This window comes from Pongo abelii, chromosome 23, assembly GCF_028885655.2.
Source record: "Pongo abelii isolate AG06213 chromosome 23, NHGRI_mPonAbe1-v2.0_pri, whole genome shotgun sequence".
Taxonomy (NCBI): domain Eukaryota; kingdom Metazoa; phylum Chordata; class Mammalia; order Primates; family Hominidae; genus Pongo; species Pongo abelii.
The window spans coordinates 8914507-8929532 of record NC_085929.1 but is presented as its reverse complement, the minus strand read 5'-3'; the positions used below and the strand labels follow the sequence as shown (position 1 = coordinate 8929532).

Here is a 15026-nt window from a genome sequence, read left to right as displayed (position 1 = left end):
CTTTGTAGTATAGTTTGAAGTCAGGTAGTGTAATGCCTCCAGCTTTGTTCTTTTGGCTTAGGATTGACTTGGCGATGCAGGCTCTTTTTTGGTTCCATATGAACTTTAAAGTAGTTTTTTCTATTTCTGTGAAGAAAGACTTTTTTATCTTGATGGGGATGACATTGAATCTATAAATTGCCTTGGGCAGTGTGGCCATTTTCATGATATTGATTCTTCCTACACATGAGCATGGAATGTTCTTCCATTTGTTTGTATCCTCTTTTACTTCATTGAGCAATGATTTGTACTTCTCCTTGAAGAGTTCTTTCACATCCTTTTTAAGTTGGATTCCTAGGTATTTTATTATCTTTGAAGCAATTTTGAATGGGAATTCCCTCATGATTTGGCTCTCTGTTTGTCTGTTATTGGTGTATAAGAATTCTTGTGATTTTTGTACATTGATTTTGTATCCTGAGACTTTGCTGAAGTTGCTTATCAGCTTAAGGAGATTTTTGGCTGAGACGATGGGGTATTCTAGATATACAATCATGTCATCTGCAAACAGGGACAATTTGACTTCCTCTTTTCCTAATTGAATACCTTTTATTCCCTTCTCCTGCCTGATTGCCCTGGCCAGAACTCCCAACACTATGTTGAATAGGAGTGGGGAGAGAGGGTATCCCTGTGCTGTGCCAGTTTTCAAAGGGAAGGCTTCCAAATTTTCCCCATTCATTATGATATTGGCTGTGGGTTTGTCAAAGATAGCTCTTATTATTATGAGATATGTCCCATCAATACCTAATTTATTGAGAGTTTTTAGCATGAAGGGTTGTTGAATTTTGTCAAAGGCCTTTTCTGCATCTATTGAGTTAATCATGTGCTTTTTGTCTTTGCATTTGTTTATATGCTGGATTACATCTATTGATTTGTGTATGTTGGACCAAACTTGCATCTCAGGAATGAAGCCCAGTTGATCATGGTGGATAAGCTTTTTGATGTGCTGCTGAATTCTGTTTGCCAGTATTTTATTGAGGGTTTTTGCATCAATATTCATCAAGGATATTGGTCTAAAATTATCGTTTTCGGTTGTGTCTCTGCCAGGCTTCGGTATCAGGATGATGCTGGCCTCATAAAATGAGTTAGGGAGGATTCCCTCTTTTTCTATTGATTAGAATAGTTTCATAAGGAGTGGTACCATCTCCTCCTTGTACCTGTGGTAGAATTCAGCATGAATCCATCTGGTTCTGGACTTTTTTTAGACGGTAAGCTATTGATTATTGCCACAATTCCAAAGCCTGTTATTGGTCTATTCAGAGATTCAACTTCTTTCTTGTTTAGTCTTGGGAGGATATGTCGAGTAATTTATCCTTTTATTCTAGATTGTCTAGTTTATTTATGTAGAGGTGATCATAGTATTCTCTGATTGTAGTTTGTATTTCTGTGGGATCGGTGGTGATATCCCCTTTATCATTTTTTCTTGCACCTATTTGATTCTTGTCTGTTTTATTATTAGTCTTGCTAGCTGTCTATAGAATTTGTTGATCTTTTCAAAAAAAACAGCTCCTGGAATCATTAATTTTCTGAAGGGTGTTTTGTGTCTCTATTTCCTTCAGTTCTTCTCTGATTTTAGTTATTTCTTGCCTTCTGCTAGCTTTTGAAAGTGTTTGCTCTTGCTTTTCTAGTTCTTTTAATTGTGATGTTAGGATGTCAATTTTGGATCTTTCTTGCTTTCTCTTGTGGGCAATTAGTGCTATAAATTTACCTCTACAAACTGCTTTGAATGTGTCCCAGAGATTCTGTTATGATGTGTATTTTTTGTTTTTTAAGGTAGAGTCTTGCTCTGTCACCCAGGCTGGAGTACAGTGGCTTGATCTCAGTTCACTGCAACCTCCACCTCACGGGTTCAAGTGATTCTCCTGCCTCAGCCTCCTGATTAGCTGGGATTACAGGCGCCTGCCACCACACCCAGCTAATTTTTGTATTTTTAGTAGAGATGAGGTTTCACCATGTTGGCCACGCTTGTCTCAAACTCCTGACCTCAAGTGATCCAACCACCTCAGCCTCCCAAAGAGCTGGGATTACAGGTGTGAGCCACTGTGCCCTGCCCGTTTCTTGTATTTGATGATGAAAATCTGTTATTGACTGGCACCTGGCCTGTTTCTTGTATTTTATGATGAAAATCTGTTATTGATGGTAAGAGGATGGCGGCTCAGGTTAACAACAGGGTGTTAGAGAAACAGCAGTAAAATTTTGGTTCTCAAAACATTTGATGTCTTATTCCTTTTTCAGAACATGGGTTTTGCTAAAAAAGGCCAGCCATTTTGAAACTTGATTTTATTATCATGTACTCCTTTTGAAATTCATCTTATTGTTTGTATGAATTGGCAGCAGTTTGAGGGAAATTTCTGTTTTGCATATTTTCAGATTATTTTCATTTTTATATCAGAGATTTTGAACAGATGCTATACAAAAATATTCATTTATTTATTCAACAAAATTTAGTGCTGGTTATGTTGCAAGCACTTAGTGAACTTCATGCTGTACGTGCCTCAGCTACTTTTGTGAATGTAATGGCAACATCAAAAACTTTTCCCTTATGCACCTTATAAACCTTTAATTTCAAGGCATGTTGATGAATGAGCATCTGCTGTAACTTACTTTCATTGTCATTTAATTCACCATTATTTGGGTATACCTTATATTAAAACTGATTTTTAAAACCTGGAAAATATTTAACACATCTTCATCTTGACTTTTTCTTTAACATATGTAGATCAAGGGAGTCACTGAGAATCAATTTTAGGGATAGTTATAAAAATCTTAACTTTACAACTATAACTTTGTCCTCAATGTAATAACTGGAAAAAATAATTTACGTTTCAAAGCCTTTAAACTTTGTATTTTTTTGAAAAGGAGCCTTCACCGAGATTCTTTAAAAATTCTTGCTCTGTCCTACAGTAGAGACTGATAGACTCATGAATATCGTCCTCTAATGGATCTGTACCACCTCAGTTCTCTGACTGTCGCCCTCCTGTGGTGAAAATTAATGCTTATTTTCATTTGATGTCTAGGATGTAGTATGTTCTTGTTGGGAAAAAATTATGTTTCTTGAGAAATAAGTGCCTTCAGTATCACTGTGTGTCACTTAATAAATATGACTAATATCTACTTTTAACAATTGCTGCAATTTAATCCTTAAACAGCCATCCTTAAATTATACTTTTTGATTGGTTAAAGAAATTATAATAGGCATTAATTATTTTTACATAATTTTCTTATGTGGACAGCCATTCTTAGAACTAAAACTTTCAGATGTTTATATTACAAGTACAATTATTATTTATTATTATTAATGTCAGTAGCCAAATGTAATCAACTCTCTTCCTTTTGTTTCCTTTTTTGAATCAAAATGTTGCACTTATATAAGCGAGAGCAACAGCTCTATATCTGGATCACTGCAGTTCCTAGAAGATACAACAGCACAATTTACAAATCCAAATTTCCGGAAAGTCTCTGCACATAACTCTAGTACAAAAGATGCTTCAGAGACTAGAGGGAAAAGAGAGGAAATATTCAACTCCCCGTTCAGGCAAAAAGGGAAGAAAGCCTGGTGTTGAAAGAAATCCAAGAATGACTGTGTCTGCAACTCGCTCCTTTCTGTAAAGTATTCATGGTGTTTTACTTAAAATATTTGCTCTTATGATGGTCAATAATATTAATAGTTATGCTTTGTAAAAGAATTTATTCTTTACTTATAATTAATGGATCATTCTAAATTATTATATGTTTAGTTGCTATAGTAAGATGATGTGAAAGATTTGTTGCCTGTTAAATATTTCTGGGATTTTTGCTTTATTTTTATATTATGATCTCTGTTTCAAAAGTTGAGCTGTAATTTTATTGTTTATACAAAGGTAGAATAAAGCTTAAGTTTAGGGAGAAAAATAAAAGCTAGAGTTTTCCTTTCAGCTATAGAACAGTCATTTATTTATATAAATGTTCTTTATGTAGCTTTCCTAGTTTCACATTTAAAAAGATAAATATGGGGATCTACACAGGTCTCAGTAAATAATAGTTCTTGATTAATAATGCATTTATTATAAAGCTTGAAGTTTTAAGTAGAATTTTGATCAGCCTACATATCTTTTATGGTCAGGCTGCTCTGATTATGTAATACCCAGTTAAATTTCAATTTCAGATAAACAAGGAATAATATTTTAGTATAAGCATGTCCCAAATATTGCATGGGATATACTTACAATGAAAAAATTATTTATTTATCTGAAATTTAAAATTAAATGGGCATGCTTTATTTTCTGTGGCAACCTGTTTTATACAAAACAGAGTAAGTCAGCTAAATTTTAGAATACTTAACCCTAACCTGGTGTTCTAGGTCTTTCCTTTTTCTAATTATAAATATTATTTTGTTTCAGGGTCGTGCTCCATCACCCAGGCTGGAGTGCAGTGGCACAATCACAGTGCCCTGTAGCCTTGAGCTTCTGGGCTCAAGTGATTCTGGCACCTCTGCCTTTGACTCCCATGTAGCTAGTACGACAGGTACGTGGGCCCAGCTATTTTTTTTTTTCTCATAGAGACAGGGTCTAAGGCTTGTCTGGAACTCCTGGGCTCATGCAATCCTCCCACCTCTGCCTTCACTTCCTAAATAGCTGAGACCACAGGCACAGGCCACCATAGCCAGCTTATTTTTTATCAGGTTGGTGCAAGAATAATTGCGGGTTTTGCTATTGAAAGTAATGGCAAAGCCCGCAATTACTTTTTGCACCACCCTAATAATTTTTTGTGGAGACAGGGTCTTGCCCTATTGTGTAGGCTGGTTTCCAACTCCTGGGCTCGAGTGACTCTCCTGCCTTGGCCTCTAAAAGTTCTGGGATTACAGATGGGAGTCAGTGCATCAAGCTACTTTGAGTAATTTTTAACATAAACATAAATATGTTGAGAAATAGAAATGTTAAAATCATTGGAGGAAAATATATTGTAAAGTATAAAATAGATAAAAAAATCAAACAAAATAGTACAACAAAAAATTATCAAAATTTTCAGAAGAACAAAACAAAATCTAGTTTTAAAATCTTTAGAATTCATTCTCATTATATCAAACATATAAAGAAACATATTCAAAGAAAAAGGCAATCAAGAGCGACTGATGTCGAGATGACCCAGATGTTGGAATTAGTGTGGATTTTTAAAGTAGTTATTGTAATTCTTACTAAAATCAAAACCCCAAAAACCCTTAAAATAAATGGATAGGAAATCACAGCAGAGAAGAAGAAACTACAATAATAACAAAGGCTAAAGTAGAAATTCTAGAAGTGAGAAAGTTTTCAAAATTAAAAAATAATAATCAGTTGTGTTCAGGAGCAGCTTGGAGGTGGTAAAGAGTGAATGAACTTTAAAATACAATTGAAATGATTCAATGTGAAAAATGTGAGCAGTCATAGGTTGGGGTGAAGGAGCTTTTCCTTTGGTTAGTGCTTTTAGGTAATCTTGGTTTTGACAAGATTACTAGACTGATCTGTCAGGGGCATGCTAAGCCAGAGTTTATGTTTGTTTCAGCGGTGCTTTAAACAAAACTCATGATATTCTTGTGTACAAGATGGAAGAAGAGTGGACCAGATGACAATATTTAGATGCAGTCATTCTTAACCTCCGTTGCTCTCCCAGTGGTCTAGCTGGGGTTTGTATAAAGTGGAATGGGAGGAATAGGGAAGGAGCCCCCACCTACCCTCTCCCCTGGTCCACTTGTCCTTCTTCACTAGTGGATAAAGTCAACGGGAACAGGCAAGTTATTTTAAATCTGTATCTTCTGTTGTGAAGATCTGTAATCAGTTCTGCTCACTGGACTGGGGACAGGAACCAAGGGAACATGAGGGTGAATGGGTTGACATGGAGTCCAGGAACACACTGTGCCTACATGAAGAACGTTTGTGCCAGGAAAGCGAGTCAGCAGGCAGATGGACTCAGATAGGAAGCTAGTGTTGGGAAGCAAGATTTAGTCTCTTGAAGGCGGTGTTCCTCATTGTGTGGTTTGTATCACTTGCTTCAGAATGACCTGGAGTACTTGTTAAAATGCAAATTTTGAGCCCAATCCTAGACCTCCTAAGCCTGCATCTCTACGGATGGGTCTCAGTAGTCGATATTGGAAACGTTCAGGTCCCTAGGAGATGCTTATGCATATAGATTTGAACTGTTGTGTTTAAGGGTTAGGGGGCTGGCAAAAGCAAGGAATAGACCAAGCCCATGGGTGGGAAGGCTCCATAAACTTGGCACTGTTAGCATTCTGGGCGTAACAGGATTCTGCCACATGCTTCGCAGCATCCCTAGCCTCTACCCTCTAACACCGTATTCCAGTTGTGAAAAGCAAAAATGTCCCCTGGGAGGCAAAACAGTCACCAGTTGGGAACCAGAACCACTGCTTTGTGGGATCAGAGTGGTTACTTTGTTCCCAATCCAAGGATCAGAACACACGATGAGAGAAAGTCCAGGTATTGGAACTGGAGTTCCAAGTTGAAGCTAGACCTACAACAAAAGCTCCAAAAGCTCCTTTATAGGGCTGATCCCATGCCTCAGCTACCTAGATTGTACAGATGCCATGTAACTCTAGATTTGGTGACAGAGCTAATTTAAAGGCTAGAACTAGATAGGGTCTTTCAGGTTAGGCCAACACACAACGTGTGCTTTTGACATCATCCAGATGCTTGAACCAACCTCAGTCCTGAGGCAGAGTTTCCCATGGCATGTGATACACAGCCTGGATTTGGAGCTCTCACTGGCGTTAGATGCCACAGGAATATTGTGTTTAGAAACTCTGAAAGAGACAGGCTACAACAAAGCAGACCTAAGCAACACGTAGCATCAGAACTTCTTTATCAGCTTCCATTCCAGTCCACGAGGACAAAAGCATCACATACATATCCACTCTGGCAAACCTGTCCTCAGTAGGGAGTTTCCCCAGTACTACTCTCGCCTCTTTTCTGAGCCTACTTGCTCCTTTATAGTGTTTCCACTTTCTGTCCCACTCCCTAATAGATGATTTGTCCTCTCTGCCCAGCCGCCTAGTTCTGATATTTGGATTGTCTGTGATCTGGGTAGTACTTAGGAGGTAGAATCAAAGCCTTGTTGATTGGATTTGGAGTTTCTAACTTCCTATTAAAGGCACTGATTAAGCATCTATTGTATAAAGTAAAGTAAGAATACAATCCAGTAAGAAAGATTCAACAAGTAGAGCAGAAAGAATTGGTTTCTAGTACAGTTCATTCTTCAGGACAGGAAATCCAAAAAAAAAAAAATCTGTGGTAGGTTAAGTGTGTACTGTAAGGTTCATTTCCATGTGAAAAACTGTAGTTAGCTAAAAAGTACATCCATGAAGAATCCTGATTAGACTTGTTTAATCCTGGTTAAACTAGCTACTAGCTAAACAATAATTTCACAACAATTCAAGAACTCTGTAAAAGCATTCCCTCTGAATATTTTACTCAGAAAAAAAAAAACAAAAAGATAAGGCAGAAACAAAAATCCCAGTCATTTGCAGTATGTGTCGGCTTTCAATTTGGTTCTCTTGTTTAAACAAAGAAAAATAGTAAAATTAATCTATGTAAAACATCCCATATATATTCAACTACTAATAAATATAAAAAGCTTTAATACTCTGTGTCTGATTTTGATTATTGTTTTACCAAAACACTTATGTTAAAATATGTATACTTTTAAATTTGGTTTCTATAAAAAATAGATTCTAATCTTATAAAAGTTATTTTCTAATATTCAATAAATGTTGCCAAACGGCTTTTTCAATCCAAATAGCAATTTTAATTATTCCAGAATTTAAGGGTGCTCTAAATTTCCCTTTAACAGGGTGAGAATGCTGTATTATTACAAGTGAGAAAAGTTACAGGACATAGAGCTTATTCCATTTTAGAGTCCACACCCTGATTATATTTTATATCCTCTTCTTGATTTCTTACAACTAGATACATATTCATTTGCTCAGCTGGAAAAAATTCTTAACATTATTTACTGACTGTAGGTATGAATTCTACCAGCTAGTTAACAGGAAATATGTAATTAAACATTGCATTTATCAAGTAATGTAAAAAAAGGATAAGAGTAATTTTGCAGCATAGGACTTGAATGAGCGGCTGGTGATTGTCAAAATCTGGCAATTAATTTATTTATACTTGTACACTCACAGCTAAACGTCTCTACCTGTTTTTCTATATGGTAAATCTAGGACATTACTTGTCTACATAGGAAGAGTAATAAGTATTAACAATGTGCTATGATAAACATCCTGCACTCTTCCAAATCTTACAATAAAACTGCTTCAATTTCACTTGTTTAGCTTTTATACTTAGTTTTTTAGTTGATCTGTGCTTATTTTAAGGAACCTGAACTACTCTAACAGAATCCACATAATTTTTTTATTAGTCAAACTGCTTTTTTCTAACTCTGGTTCTAATAATTATAAAAAGATAATGATAAATTTATGAAGTAGATACAGTCAAACCTCAATTTCTTAAAATATATACTTAGAATCGGTTATAATTTTTAGATATTCTTTCTTGACAGTCTTTTCCCAAACTCATGATGTCCTCTCTAGGTAATATTGCCACATTCATAAATCAGAAATAAAGACAAAAATGTGGAAACTACAGTAATTTAAGAGAATATAGGTTTTCTACATGCCATTTCCATTGGCTACAGAAAATAGTGAAAATAAGTAAATAAATAGCTAGCTGTCCAGAAGCGTCTCATGCAAAAATCCATCTTTCTGAGCCTTTTTAAGAATTTTAATGTCTTCTTTACTTATTTTAAGTTTGTGGGTTTGGAAGCTCTGAAATTTCTTTCTGCAAAGAAAATGTCTTCATTGAAAAATATCTCAAACTCTGAATATACATATTTACTATTAAATTTATAAATACTGTTAATTTCTTTTTCACTTATTTAAAAAGTCTAATTGTAGGCCAGGCGCAGTGGCTCACACCTGCAATCCCAGCCCTTTGGAAGGCCAAGGCAGGCCGATCACTCGACGTCAGGAGTTCGAGAACAGCCTGGCCAACATGGTGAAACCCTGTCTCTACTAAAACTACAAAAATAGCCGAGCGTAGTGGCGTGTTCCTGTAGTCCCAGCTACTCGGGAGGCTGAGGCAGGAGAATCACATGAACCTGGGAGGCGGAGGTTGCGATGAGCCGAGATAGTGGCACTGCACTCCAGTCTTCGGAACAGAGCGAGACTCCCTCTTGTGGGAGAAAAACATATCTAATTGTATTTTTTTTAATAAGCTGAAGCTTTTGAACAACAAAGATGACCTTCATGACCTCTCAAGAGGAGGGCCACTCATTGATTGGGTAGCAGAAGGCCCCACTTCTATTAGCGCATGCTGGCTGGAGTCCTCTGTGTCCTGGCCATAGCACAGACTTTGACTGGCATCACGCCCATTCTATGAATGAATAGAGAGATTGACTAACCCGAGTGACTAGCTTTGGGAGCTGGTAGGATGATTAGGAAAACTGAACCCTCAAGAAAAGAAAAGCATTTAGCTCAGTGCTCTGTCCTAGAGCTAAATTGTGTTGCCTCTTCTTGTCCATCAGTTTTCACTTTTTCAGACAGGGTCTTGCTCTGTCACACAAGCTGGAATGCAGTGGTGATCAGAGCTCACTGCAGCCTTGAACTCCTGGGCTCAAACAATCCTCCTGTCTCAGCCTCCCGGGTAGCTGAGCCTACAGACATGCACCACCATCCGCAGCTAATTAGGTAATTTATTTTGAAAGCACTTTGATAACCACTTCAACATCAAATCTGTAGGTCTAAAAGGAAAAGCATACATACAAATAATTGATTTCATATTGTTTTACATTTCCTTTGTCTTCTTCTGGAATGTCATTGTTTTTCTTGGTTTCTCTTTCAGCACAGGATCTAATCTAGATATTGGAAAAGAGAATCCAATGGGTTATATGTTTATCTTCTCCCTTCCCCACTTTACCTATCACATAAGAACATTCGAGATGATTTCTTAAGCAGAAGCAAAAATTAACTGAGCAACTATATTCAGAAAAAGACTGGTTCTGGGTATGTGTTTTTACTTCATATATCTAATCTACATGAGTAAGTGCTATCACATACTTCCTCCATAGCCCTTGTGTCAGAAACACTACAGACAAAATTATTTCAGAAATATTTTACACATCAGATCCTGCTAGGCAATAAAGCAATCATTAATTTAAATTTGTCCTCCAAGTGAATACACTAGGATCAAATTATCCCTAGTAGACAAGTGTTTATTTGCTTAGATTGAAAGCTTAATAGCTATTTTACATTGCACAGACTATTACCAAAGTATTAAAATTTTTAACATTACACAACTTGTTTTTAATTAATTAGAACCCACCTCTTTTACTAGCTTCTTATATCCTCTTAAGTTTGCATAGATGTTTACTATCACATGTCATAAGTTAATTGATCTGCATTCATCAATTAGGATCACCCGCAGAACGAGCAACTGCCAATGGCAAGGACTCATGTCTCCTAAGGGATCTCTGTGGCCAGAGTCCAGTTCCAGTGCTGCTTAGAAAGTGATGACAAATAACGTGTTTGTGCCAATGACATCTTTGTGACAGTTTTGATTAGAGGGGTCCCAGACCTGAAAACATTCCCTGCTAGGGCCTGTAGCACAATGCTACATTTAGTAAGAGGGATCTGTGTTCTGGTAGACAAGGCAAGGTCATAAAGGTGAAAGGCTGACAGAGAGTAGGACAGCCTGTAATCAAATGGTACGAAAAGAGTCCTAAATAATCACTGTTCAGAGCTTCCAAGTACTTGACTAACCAAAGAGACCCAGAAAACTTTGTATTTCGTCTGAAAATTTCTTCAAATAGTGAAAAACGCAATCTTTGTGTAAGTATCTTTGTATCTTTGTATAAGTGCCAAGCACTGCACATATATTTACAACTACCTTCAATAACACATTTGTGATGATATCCAGATGAAAAATAATTTAAACATGATGCAATAAAATATAAATAAGTAAAGATAAATGTAAGTCACAAACCCATCTGCATTTCCTCAATGACCTGTATCCGGAGAAGCAATGTGCTATGAAATACTGAGAGTGGCCTCTGGAGTCAGCTGGGCCTGGGTACACATCCTGTCTTACCATACCTTGAAATCACTGTGATTTGCATGAACTGACTGACAAAAACCACGAAGATGTAAGGAGGGTCAGGGGCTGTCTTCCTGTCTGTAAGGCTGAGCTCACATCCACCTCACAGGAGCATTATGGAAATTCAAGACTACAACGCATGTGCCGGATGCATGCAACGAAAAAATATAACATTTCACTTCTCTAACTGTAGGAAAATACCTACATTTTAGATTGAAATTGTTTGAGCTTTAGATTTGAAATTATCTGAAATCAAGGCTATTCTAAAAAGAAAATCAAACATATGATCGGATATCTAACATGTACCACATACAGAGAATTGATAGATGCTTTTAAATTGCACTGGTAGTAGAGAAAAATGCAACATAAATTTTTATGCTCTAATTATAAGAACGAAGGGCATTTTAGAAAAGGTATTTGCCCCCTCTCTTAGAGCCTTCCACTCTGGCCCCCACAATGCCTTACAGAGCAAATATGGGTCAGACTGGATGCAACCTGTGATTCTCAACAGAGACAAACAAAGCAAGGTTCATGATGGTCAGTACAGTGATGGAATCCCAAGACACAGAAAAATCATGTGTCAAGAAGTGGGGAGTTATTCTTTAGACACATCCTGTTATATGTTTATCATTAAAGATCAGTGGCATTTGTGAGTCTAAAAAATTAAGCCTTAAATGTTTTCATCAAATTCCAGTTAACTACCTGATTTATCTAGGTTATATTAACAGTATTATTTAGAATTTCACCTTGATATGAAGATGTCTGTGTAACTTTTACAATGATGTAAACAAAGAGTAGGATTAGGGAGGGCACAGGCCACTGGTGCAATGGATAATGCATCTGACTACGGATGAGGGAATTTAGCCTGGAATAAGCAACTTTTATTTCCAGCTTAGTGATGCACACAAATTTTAAAAATAAAATAAAAATCATGTTTTATGTGATTCGTATTTCTCCTAATGCAAAGAAGACGGGTACTATTAATACAAATATTTTTAAAATGTAAGGGATAAGGCCCCAGAAGTTCTGCTATGATTTTTTATGTTTCATAGCGTGATTATCATCACAGAAGCTCAAGCATTACATAAATACAAACACGTATACCCCGACCTGGTAATTCTGCTTCTGGAAATTTATCTTCAGGTCCACCCGCACATCTACAAATTGATGCATATTCAATGTTATGTACTGCAGCACTGTTCATAAGAGCAAAAGACTGGAAACAGCCTAAATTTCCATCTATAAAAGGCTAAATAAATTAAGGTATATCCCTAAAATGGAATATTATGTGGCTGTTAAAAAAGAGAGAGAGAGAAAGGGAGGAAAAGCAAGAAAAAGAGAAAACTTTATACATTCAAACTAATGGTAGAAAACTCTCCAAGATACAATTTTAAGGAAAAAAAATCAAAGTCAAGAAGACTATAGAGGAGGCTGCCTTTAGTGTAAAACAGTTGAAAATTATAAATATATTCATATGTTTATAAAGAAATTTTAGGAGGCTATAAAAAAACAAAACAAAGGAAAGAGGAACAGGAGCTGGGACACATGTGAGTAAGATGTATGCAGGCATATGTCTTCATCTTACTTCATATGCTTTAAAAATGTTGGACCACGTGTATGTGTTATCTATTTTAAAAATTAGATTTTAAAATAGAAGAAATAAGAAAATGAAAGCTTAAAAAGAGCATGTGGAACTACCAGAAAAACGATACTAATCCATGGAGATAATGGCAAGGTAGCTCCTAGATGCACTGATTTCTCTACCACATTGTATAAACAATCCATCAGCTATGGGATTTATAATTAAAAATAAGTCTATTTGAAACACCACATTATAAAAAGCTATTAAATAAATCTTTAAAGTGACAGTAAATGACAACATTTTGAAGAGATACAGTCACATCGCATGTGTGAAAGCAGTAATCTTTATAAAATGTCATCATTACCTTGATCATTTCTTCTTCTCCTGCTGTTTTACTTTTTGCTTCTATGTCCCCTGCTTCATTGCATCTAATAAAGCAGCTATTTGAGGCCAACAAAGCCTTTTTCCCCTAAGTGAAACAAAATAACAAAATAGCCATGAGGATACTTCTTGTAGAAGAAACATTAAGTGTTTAGACTGAATTAATTTTTCCTCCCTGATTTAAAAATCACAGAAAAGAACTTAGAGAAAAACCTGAAAAATATAATACAAGAACATATAGAAAAGGAAACCAAAATCACCTTTCATTTTATTATTCAAAGATTACCACAATAAACATTTGCAGTGTATCTTCCTAGTAGGACTAAATTCTAATTAGATGAGGTGGGATTGCTTCCTTTCTAAAAGATCTACTGAAGATAAAGCTGATTTAGTTCTATTTCAAAAATTAACTTTAAAGACAAGAACATAATTATGAATGCATAATTTATTCAAATATTAGCATTTTAAGTAAAATTTATTTTCTTCACAATTAGAAAACATGAAAAGGTATATACAATGCCTTTGGTGTTTTGAATTTAAGAATCAATGTCTGGGGGACTTTTGTGTGTGAAAATAAATATTCTTATATATTTTTAGTTGTTTAATGTTTGATATATTACACTGCTTTCTATTAAACAAAACTTTAAAAACTGATTTTCTTGTGTATCTAAATCTGGGTTATAAATTTGGTTAGCTTAACTCCTGTAACAAATATAACATTTATTTATAACCTGTATTTGGTTGATTCTTTTGGAAAACTTGGAATACCATAACATTTAGACAAAATATTTATAAATACAATGATTTCAAAATGTGTTAAATTTGTATCACATCCAGTTAAAAACGTGCTGATAACATGTATTTAATTTCTTAGTCAAGTCACAAGGGCTGGGTGGTCTCTCATCTGGATGGCTCCTGGTGAGCCCTGGAACATGGCGGTGTGGTCCAAGGTGATTTAAACCTGTGCCACAGATTATTCAGCTGAGTCCTTTTTGCAATAGAGTTTTAAGACCCTCTTTCATTTAAATTTAAATTTTTGAAAGTTAGTGTCCTTCCTAAAAATAAAATGCAATGAACTTTCCTAAAGTGTTGTATTATTAGTTCTATCTAAGTTATCATCTTGGTCTTATGAAATATTGGCATTTTCTACTGGTGTAACTTTTATTAGAAGCTTCTCATCATAACTAGTAGGATCATCTCAAAGGGATTGCAACACATTAGCAGGTAATGAAATCAACGCAGTGTTTACTGAACGGTATTGGGTGGGTGGGGAGGAAAAGGAATACACACAGACACACAGAGGAAGGGGTAAAAGAGAATAAGAAATATCAAGGTGCATAACACATGGATAAGTAAGTATTGTTAAGTACAACTCTTACTTCAGTTTCACATATGTATGTGCTTGGCTGCAATGTAAAAATGCATTTATCAATGGATTGGGTCAAAATAGTTTTCAAGTCACTGACTTAAGAATTTATCCTAGGAGATGAGGAAATTAGTCTAAGTGATTACCTCTTTCTGGTGGGAAGTTTGTTTAATCTGTCATCTTAGAAAACACTGCTGAGTTCCTATTTTCAGTTCACTATTGTATACTACCAAAGCTGCTACTCAAAAGCTGAGCTTATCTTCTATTTGCTTGTTCTGCGTGGTGCCCACTGGTCCTTACTGTTTTTGATATAGTTATCTACTTTTTAAAGACAGTTTAACACTCACATATTTTTGTTCAATCTTTACTTCTCACACAAACAGAAAAAGGAAATTATGTATTCTGTATCAACAAAGATTTAACAAAACATCCATACGCTACAACTGTCTACTTACTAAAATTAAGAATTAGTATATCATCTTTTTTCTTCTTATATTAAAACCATCTTTTCATAAACTATTTTAAGCTTATGAACTGA

At 35.7% G+C, this 15026-nt stretch overlaps 1 protein-coding gene across 1 annotated transcript in view; it reads right to left on the bottom strand.

Moving 5' to 3' along the window:
• LOC129053577 (uncharacterized) overlaps positions 1 to 15026 on the bottom strand; it is a 44411-nt gene that overhangs the window by 13642 nt on the left and 15743 nt on the right. The window contains exons 6-7 of the mRNA XM_054545550.2: positions 13106 to 13210; positions 9830 to 9921 (exon numbers count right to left, since the gene is read on the bottom strand). Coding sequence (XP_054401525.2) covers positions 9830 to 9921; positions 13106 to 13210 — 197 coding nt within the window. The remainder of the gene's footprint in view (positions 1 to 9829; positions 9922 to 13105; positions 13211 to 15026) is intronic.